The 10,145-nt window shown below is 33.9% G+C and overlaps 1 protein-coding gene across 4 annotated transcripts; it reads left to right on the forward strand.

Annotated features, from left to right (window-relative positions):
- Positions 1–238: 238 nt before the first annotated feature.
- LOC147854020 (dehydrogenase/reductase SDR family member FEY-like) lies at positions 239–5,627 on the forward strand. 4 transcript variants are annotated; one of them, XM_087332330.1, is made up of 9 exons: positions 239–350; positions 637–968; positions 1,309–1,420; positions 1,956–2,073; positions 2,596–2,732; positions 3,099–3,200; positions 3,321–3,419; positions 3,743–3,818; positions 4,086–4,615. In XM_087332330.1, exons 2-9 carry the CDS (start codon positions 712–714, stop codon positions 4,325–4,327), a joined length of 1,143 nt encoding a protein of 380 aa, XP_087188456.1. In that variant the 5' UTR covers positions 239–350; positions 637–711; the 3' UTR covers positions 4,328–4,615. The 4 variants fall into 4 exon arrangements, with proteins under 4 accessions (XP_087188456.1, XP_087188459.1, XP_087188460.1 ...); XM_087332333.1 differs by lacking the exons at positions 239–350; positions 4,086–4,615 and adding an exon at positions 5,480–5,627 and having other exon boundaries at positions 509–968; XM_087332334.1 differs by lacking the exons at positions 239–350; positions 3,321–3,419; positions 4,086–4,615 and adding an exon at positions 5,480–5,627 and having other exon boundaries at positions 509–968.
- Positions 5,628–10,145: the final 4,518 nt, after the last annotated feature.

The following is a 10,145-nucleotide window of genomic DNA, read 5'->3' on the forward strand; positions in this document are numbered from 1 at the left end:
AACACTCGTCTGTGTGTGTGTGTGTGTATACATGTAAACTTATAAAGAGCGGTTACAAGGTCAAGACTCAATAAATCTACTCAAAATAATTCCAATTTATAATATAGAAAAAATATCAATAGTTAATTGTGATAAGAAGGGAAACTTATTGTGATTATATTCATATTTAATTAATAAAATTATAAATAACAATCGTAAAGAAGTATGTATCATTGTATTGAGAAAACAAATAATGAGAGAGAGAGGGAGAGGGAGAAAGACTTTCTCTCTCTGTCTCTCACTGTGTATGTATGTATTTCTGTGAGCACTTCATTCTCTCTGTCTATGCCTTTGTATCTTCTGGAAACAGAGTAAGAGCTTCTTTCTTCATATTTTAATTATTATTTATTCAATTGTTTTGCATATGATATATAGGTGGGGAAGAAAAGCAAATCCCACGAATATTTTCTCTTCTTAATTTATAAACATTAATTGTATTTTGTTGATGATAGAGAGAGAGAGAGAGAGAGAGAGAGAGAGAGAGAGAGAGAGGAGAGTAGTACATGGAGGGTTAGTAGTTAGTACCAAGGAGTAATTATGATGCTTAATGGTACTTTTATCTCTCATCATCATCATTGATGACTACATACATTGCAGATCTAGCTAGACAAAAAGAGAAAGCATACATACTAATCGAAGAAAGGCTAGCAATCTTATACATATATAGTACACATGAGATCATATCATCATTTTCGAAGAGATGGTGGTGTAGATGATGATGGCGATGACAATGATGATGATAAAAACACATTTAGGGTTGGGCTAGGTTGGACTGAGTGGATATTGGCATTGGCCCACGTGGTTCACGACACCTTGTTCCAGAGACTTTATGCTCGGCATCTCCCAACACGCCTCCCATTGCCCGACCTCTCTACCCACACTTGCATCATCACTGGCGCCACAAGCGGCATCGGACTCGAAACCGCCAAGTAACTACGATAGCTAGCCAACTTTCCTTTGGTGTTACTCATCTTTGTCGAGGATTTGTATATGCCACATCTAATTCATAAACTTACATGCATAGTAATCCGTGATGCTGCCATCTTTATGAATGTATGTAATGTGTGTATTCATGTATGCATTAATTAATATATACATGTATCATCATGTATGTGAGTGTGTGTTTTCTTGGTTAAGTGTGTTTGTGTTTGCCACACAAGAAGTTATTGGCAAAAACTTAATGTCTTGTTAAAACATTATATGGAAAAACTCGATTACATTATTGAAAACTTCAATTATTGCCATGAATAATTATTCTTAATTCACCAGGCAGCTCGCAGAAGCTGGAGCTCGAGTGATTCTCGCATGTCGAAACCTCAATGCAGCTCATGCTCTTGTGCAAGACTGGCGTCAACAAGCATATACACAATTGAATGTTGAGGTAAGGTACCGATGCAAGTTAGTTAATCGAGGAAAGATTGATTTGCTTGAACTCCTAATATGATGATGATTCATAAGAAACCTTGAGGATTAATAACGGCAACAAATGGGAGCAATGATTTGACACAATAGTCTTAAGATAAATTATAACGAAACAAAGTGAACTAAAAAGTTGTATACAAAAAATATGTAGTACAAAATAATTGAACAAAATAAAATATCATCCAAAGATCCATATTATAATCATTTCTATTTTATTTATTATTTTTTCTCATAATTTCTTGAGTTAGTTCTTTTCTTTTTGTTTCCCTTGTATTTTGCAATTGCATTCTGATTTCATATTTAAATTTTAAACATAATTTTTGTTTTTCTTTGCACTTAGAATTTGATGTTAGACAATAATCTTGATTCATTTATTTATTCTTTTCTCGCACTTGAATTTGATTTTATACTAAGCCTTATGCATTCAATTTGATCTTCTTTTCTGTTGTTGATGGTGTGACATGACATGGTGCATGATAATTATGATATGATAGGTTATGGAGTTAGATTTGCTTTGTCTTGCTTCTGTGAGGAAATTTGGTGCAACATGGGAGGCGAGACGATGTCCTCTCCACATCCTCATCAACAATGCTGGCATCCTATCCATTCTAGGTGAGAGAGATTGGGGTTTATGGTTAGCTTTTTATACTTTGTATAAGAATAAGATTAGGGTTTGAAGTTCGTAATGACAATATAGTTTGGGACTGGGTTTCGTTTTTGCATATTGTGTAAGAATAAGGTTAGAGTTTTGGTATTGTGATAGGTAAGAATAAGGTTAGGTTTTTGTGAATTTCAACGAACAATCATGTTAGGTTTTTGCAATATGGTCAAGGATAGATTTTTGCCTTGTGTTCATGAATAGGTCAAATTCAGTTAGTGTTTTCTAATGTGTGCAAGATAAGAGTCCAAATTTAGTTAGAGTTCACAATGGCATTTTGTGTTTTGGTTGTGTGTTTTTCTCAAACAAAGGTTTCACTAAAAGTAGGATGTCATTTTTGAGCCACTTAGGGTTTGGGTTTTATGGTGTAGAGGGTACCTAATGAAGATATTTGATGGTGTAAGGGTCTATGTTAGGTTTTATTGCTTGAATATATATGTATAAGTGTGGTTCATATAAGATGAAAATTTTCCCAGCACCACAGAAATTCTCGAGGGATGGCTATGAAGAGCACATGCAAGTCAACCATCTTGCACCTGCTCTCTTGACTCTCTTGCTTCTTCCATCACTCCTACGCTCAACCACTGCTCGTGTTGTCAATGTGAATTCAGATGTGAGTTTTTCATATATCATATTCCTTGAGTTCAATCTCTTTTTTTAGCTCGAATGCCCCTATGTTTTCATTATATTCCACAAGTGCCACTAGCCACCCACCCTTGGCAAAATGGTGATAAAAAGGGGACGATTTCATTTGCTCATTAAATAGCACATAATTTTTTGCTTTAGAGAAGGTTGAGCTAAGGGTATATCTTGGGAAACAATGGGATCTATAGTTGTTTTATGTACATCTATTTTCAATGTATCATTATAAGTTTAACTTAAAGAGAGATCCTATACAATCTTTGTTTCATGCTATTGATATAGCCTTAAGGTCATGTAACCACATTAAATTGCTTCTTTTTGTTTTGGGAAAGCTTAGATGGAGTGCTTTGGAGCCATAGACCCTAATGACCTCAATCTCACCTCCAACAAACGCACTTATAACACCCTTGCAGCATATTCTGGAAGCAAACTTGCACAAGTAATTTATACCACGATAGTATTTACAACTTGTCTATGGCAATATGAAATGCTTCCAATGTTTTTTGTTTGATCTAAGTGTTTGTTTTCCGGGGGGTCATAATTAAACCTTGCAAAACAGATTTATTTTAGTTCTATCTTGGAGAAAGAGTTGATCCGTTACAAGAAATTGAGTGTGCATGTGATGTGCGTTCATCCCGGATTCGTGTTGACGAACATTGTACGTTTAATTTTTGTTCATTTTTCACCCAACTTTTTTGCAAATATGAAAATACATCATTAACATTTTTATGTCAACATGCAAAATTAATATTGTCATGTAATTGAGGAGTGATACAAATGCAAAAGAGATGATGGTGATGATATATAGATATATATATACATAGATAGATACATATATAATTATGATGGTGATGATATGTGTATATACATATGCATGTATCATTTATACCATATTCATAGAAGTGATGATGAATTATGTGGTACACATACAAAACTTTGTCGATATGATATGATTTAAGATATTTAACATCTGAATTGCAGACACGGACTTTGCCAAGGTATTTACAACCTAGTCATAATTGCACCAGCAACATCTACTCTTTCAGTCCTCTAGAAGGTATTATGCATCTTATGACCAAATTTGTTTTCAAAACATGTATCCCGATACCCAACCTATGTATCTATGTATATGTGTGTCTCATGTGCATTTGTAATGTACATTTTTGTATATTTAGTGACAATATATCATGTGATGTATGTGAGAAAAAAATAATGAGTGTATGTTCAAGTATGTGAGAAATGATCAAAAGTAAGTGCATGTATTTTCATGTGTGTGAATAATATGCGCACATTTTCATGTGTGTATTCTGGGGTCGAAATACAGGAGCTAGAAGTGTGTTGTTTTGTGCTACATCACACCAAGCATTAGAGCATGCCATGGAGCTAAGATCAGAAAATTGGCCAATTTGTCCGTTTTTCTCATCAAATTGCAAGCCCATGGTGAGCTTAAAACGAGCTCGCGAAACAACCCTAGCCATGAGGGTGTGGGAAAGTACCTTAGAACTTGTGGGAATCCCCAGAGAGTACATAGTGAAGGTGATAGATGGATCTGTCACTCGACAATGAGAACTTAGATAGAACTATTGTTTTCTATATTTGATTAGCTTTTCCTATTTCATCGACATTTATGAGTAAAAGAGTTGTTGAAACAATGAGTATAAAGACATTGAAAAGGATGTCCTAAAAAGTTTAGTATTCTTTTTAACCCTCTCATCTTGTTCCCGAGAGACTAAATCTAAATGGTGAGTACTTCGCATACATGGAAAGGGATTTCCATAGAAGTTTTGCCAATGTATACTATCATTCTTTCCGCATTGCTTACAATCAAAAACAATATTCAAGCCCTTCATTTCAGAGCATTCTTATACACATTTGTAGTACAAAGATATGCATACATCAACACATATGTATGTGTATATGGATGAACAAATATGGGCTCACATTTTTATCCAAAAGTCAATGATGTGAGGAGATAGCCTTTGTACCATAAATTAATATAGTTGCGTTGCCACACAGTCACAACATATACGCACAACAATACTGCATCCACTACATTGTGCATAAATATATACAAACACACACAAGTATATAAATATGTGTATGGATAGTGGGTTTTACAAATTCAAATGGAAAAGTTTTGACTGGCAATGAGATATTGATTGAATCATACTTGGTTGTAAGTTTACTACCATACAAGCATAAATTTTGCAACCATTTGCTACATTGTTTAAGCATGCTTCTGAAAGTGCTCAAAGGTTTGATCATAACTAATCCTCGTAGAATATTTAATACATCTATATTCTTGGCACCCATTTTCTGAATTATATGTATATCAATCAATGGGTAAGATTCAAGAATTACTAAAATGTAGAGACATAAACAATGACAATGGTTCCTTGAGTCTCAACCATTGCAAAAATATGATACTAATATCGAGGACCCCCACCAACCAAAGTTGCCCCACATATACATTCTAAAAGGATGCCTCACGCATTCAACCACGTGGCATTAATGATGAATTAGGCTTCACCTTTTCCCGTTGCTTGCATTTTTGTTCCCCCTTCCTCTTGTCATTCATGGAGCTTATGAGGGGATGCTTCACTTGTGCTGATTTTCACTTGTTTCATGACCACTTCCACTATGAGTCCTAGCCTATGTGTTGTTATTGATTATCTCCTTATTCCCAAGACATTGTTCCTTTCACATGCTTTGTTGTAGGTTGGTTGGAGCATCTATAACGTTGACTACATTCTAGGATTAACAAGAACAAATGTTGGTGAAGTGCGACTGTGAATCGTGATTTATATCCTATGGTCTAGCTATCTCCTTTTTGGAAACACTATAGATTAGATGCGGATGAATATGCATAATGAAGCATGCAATAATTGTGAATTGCTCTAGCATGCACACTTGAACCAATACATGAACTCTAAAAACGGGGAATTGGAGAGAAAAGCCCTTCGTCCAATCAACATGACTTGGGAGAGATGGGCAAGCTCATGGTTGACATATCATATTGTAGCAAAACGTGAAACCTCTTCTTCGAATGGGTAAACTACATTCACAAATTATACATTCTACAAGGTGCCCCCTCTTTGCAAATTGCATAACTGTTTCGGTAGAGCACAACTCACATTGTCTTTCGTTTTTCTAAAAACAAGTTTGCAACTCAGAATATCATGTCGGGTGCGATGTTGCACCTTCTACCATATTTGAGGCATTTCCAAACATGTAACATGATATAAATGGGTTAAAAGAGTAAAGACACTTTTGTATGCCAAACAATATGATATGAACATAAGGAGTAGAACAGGGAGGGCGAAGGGGGCAATATGGTCTTCCTTCTCTTACTCCCTCTATAAAAACCACTAAACAAGGGTGATCCTTTTTTAAGCAAGAGGCAACCCAAAGTTAGATTGAACTTAGTATTATGGATATGAGATGTAGTTTACCCTCCATTATGTTTAGTTGCAGTCAATTAATTGATAATATCGGTGTTGTTTGCCATTATTTACTCAATGCTTCTTGTTCTTGTATTGTTAAATCCTTCTTCCCATATCGTTAATCTTGTGCCAAACAGTGCAAGGGAAATATGGTCCAAGGCAGTGCACAAAGTGCACCAGATGTCAAACAAGTGGAACATTGTGAGCAGATGAAGGCATCACAACCCGTGATTGGTTAAGAATAAGATCCATCTATCTTTACATTTAGCTTTGGAGCTATAGTTTTTTACATATATCAGTATGTTACACAAGAGAGAAATGGATCTATTGCAAATTTTTATTGTCACACAACTGTTTCCATTTATATGTTACACTAGCTAATCATGAAACCTTTTTGTTGTCTAATAAGATTAAACATGTTTGTGCGGTATTTGATATGAAAACACAAATTTTTAACCAATATGCATATGATTCCTTAAAATTTTGGTCTTTAATCCCCTTTGCTATAAGTCCTATTTCGATTCCCTTTTTAGCTTTGGGTTACGTAGTATAAAAGGATAATATATGTAGTGCCCAATGACGCAAATATAGAAGAAGATACCAAGTTCCAATATGGATACTTTTATCATATTCTATAAATTAAACATAACTATATATTATAGCATGTGTTTGAATCGGCACTCAAGTTATAATAACTAGAATCAAATGTCTTCATAGCATTATCAATAAGATAAAAAGGGTTAGTTTTAGTTTTATTTAGTTCTCACAATGTATGGAAGAAAACAAATGGTGTATCTAGGCTTGTTAGAATTGTAAACTAGACAAATATATATTAAGTACCAATGGCTCCTTTTAAGTATTCATGAACCTTATGGAAGAACTACAACAACTATACTAAAATGCATGGAATCCAGCAAAAAGATCGACAATGTATTAAAACTTGGGATGACCATTTGACAGTTATATGTTTTTTTTCCTTATAATACAAACATATTATTTCAAATACCAATGTATGTTCTTAAAAGTAAGAGTTGCATATTATGTTAATGCTTGATGGATAACGTAAAGTCCAAATCAATGCTCGTGAAAAATTATTTTCTAAATGGAAAAGTATGGATTATTTAGACTATAATCTAGGAAGTCTATTAACAACAAATCTTCAGAGACATTTTCAAAATTCAAACGGATTTCAATGAATTAACTATACATAGCATTCACGAACAATTCTTTATATTTGTTTGTTCTCCAATGCATTTGCTTATTTATTAGTAAGAATGTCTAGAATCTAGACCGTTAATAACCAAAATCTTTGATTTAACACATCATGGTTCCTACAAAAGTTGTCTAAATTTTTTTATTAGTATTCGTTCAAACATAACACCTTAGTAGTTATTATCACCCTGGTCCCTAGGTATGCTTGTAAAATGTGAATATAAAATAAAAGGTCAACTCTTAGCCACATGGCTTTGTAGCCCTAGGATCATGTGGAAGATCGCCTCATTCATGGTGGAGAAACTCCAATAAAATTATTGTTGATACCAAGTATCATTGCAAGCTACATGTCAAATATACAATATTAACCTTTGTTTGGGGTGATGTTCATACAATAGTTACATAACACAATGCTCTAGAATCCACTTTGGTAAGACTTTAACAAAATCTACATTTCTCTAATGATGAATAAACTCCAAAAAAACATTATGCTTCAATTCGATCATAAGATTGTTGTGGGACATATATATGTCATTGTTTAGAGCATTGTATAAATTATTGGCTAATAGATGAATGAATCACATCTTGCTTTATCTTCACAGTAACAAAAAGGATATAGTTTTAGAATTTATGTTTTAATATACTTGCACTTGTGAAAATAGTATAAGATTTCATTTGATAGAATTAATAAATATATGTTTTAATTTCTATCTTCGACATAATTGTGATGTTCAAGTGCACACAAGTCCATTGTACGTTATGATGCCAACTCAATTTCAAATTCTACCTTCTCTTTGATGCTTTATAGGACCTTTTCCTTGGCATGCAATTAATATACTTCTCATATTTGGCACATAATTAATAATTAAGTTCTCATAGCATGTACGAAGTTTTATCTACCATTAATCAATGAGTCTAGAAAACAATTTCAAAACATCGTGTTAGAGATCTTACAACATTTTGGGAAGTTAAGACATGATGGAAAAAGGTTTGTTATTGGTGTCACGGGAAAAGTTGGGCACAATGAAGTTGTTGAGAGGTTTAAGTATAATATTTTGGGAGATTCACATGCTAGCATGAAAATCAACAATCCTTATAGATTTGGAAAAGGAAACACAAATGTGGACAAAAATGTTGGCAGGTATGTGCACATGCATGAAATCAAATTTCTTTGGATCTTGGACCACCACCTTTTGGGATGTTGTATTTGATAAGCTCAGTGACACCATTGTACCATCTCCATTTACTACAAAATTCGAATAAAGTCATAGAACATGCAAAGCAATCGAATGGGATAAGGATCTATTAATTCAATGCAAATGGAGAGTACTCACTGAGTGATCAAGTTTTCCGTTTACATTAGTGGATCTATTTACAGTTGCCAAATATATTTCTCAATTGTTTACTCATGGCTCAAAATTTGGATGAAAATGTGGAACCTTTGCAAAAGGAGTTGACCCCACATTGTAGCTCAATAATTGCCTTGCTTGAAAGTTACAAGACTTGATGATTATCACTTTACACAACCACCAAATCAAGCTAAAGCAACACAAAAACTGATAAGTCTATGAAGTAAGCGATCTCTCTCTCTCTTATAGTAATTAGCTACCCTAGTAATAAGTTGTTACACTACTAACGCTATGTCTTGGGTTCGAAAGACAATTTCTCACTCCTCTATTACTTCAAACACTCTCTCTTATCGTAATTAGCTACCCTAGTAGTAAGTAGTTACATTACTAACACTACGTCTTCGGTTCGAAAGACGATTTCTCACTCTATTACTTCAAACATACATGATAATATAGGGGTTGAACCCATGACCTCTTACTCTCCATTGGGCAATCTTACCAACTAAGCTACATCCATCTAGGCTCTCACTCACTCACTCACTCTCTCACTCTCTCTCTCTTTGTCTCTCTCACTCTATATATCAAATATTACATTCACCATACATAAACATAAATTAAAAAAAGAGAATTGGTTTATCACTTATTTCCTAATTCTAAATTTGGATTGGCATCGGATAATGCTTGATAAGTGTTAGGATTCACATAGCACTTTGCAACTTCTTGGGAAACAAAGATTACTTTGTGCAGGTTATTTAAGAAAAAAAACAAAATTATGCATGATGCACCACAATGTTAATGTGGAAAACCCTTAAGAAGGGATAAAAAACCATAGGTTCAAGTCTAGAAACAATTCACTATAAATGGGTAAAATTTGTACACCAAAGTTCTACTCAAAATAGATTAGCTTATTATTTAAAGAGGAAAGTAAAATTTCCTCTAAAAACTTAATAAATAAAAAAACAAAAAGGACCACCAAAGACACAACATGAGGCTAGTGATGAAGGTGGTGATGTCGAAAAATGTCGATGTTTAATCAATGTACTCAGAGGGTTGATGGAGAAGGCCAAGAAGCTTAGTATGAACTCTTAAAAATTTTGCTCTACACTCTAATAGAAGTCTACATGTTTTCCCTCTAATAGAAGTCTACATGGAGAATGGTACATAGAGTTCTTTGTCGAATTTATTGTGCTTTGACCATCACAATTTGTTTATATTCTTTCTTCTCCCATTCTAATCATGTTTATGCCATTATGTATTACTTTCAATCATTAAAATATTTTGTAGTGGTAATCGATTAGTTATATAAAATGCACATATATATGCTTATGAGGTCATTACCTCAATTGCCATATATTTGGTATACGATTTGTGTCGTATGCG

Source organism: Azolla caroliniana, unplaced genomic scaffold, assembly GCF_043228905.1.
Source record: "Azolla caroliniana isolate FFs.n. ecotype wild unplaced genomic scaffold, voAzoCaro1.0.p SCAF_16, whole genome shotgun sequence".
In the NCBI taxonomy this organism is placed as follows: Eukaryota; Viridiplantae; Streptophyta; class Polypodiopsida; order Salviniales; family Salviniaceae; genus Azolla; species Azolla caroliniana.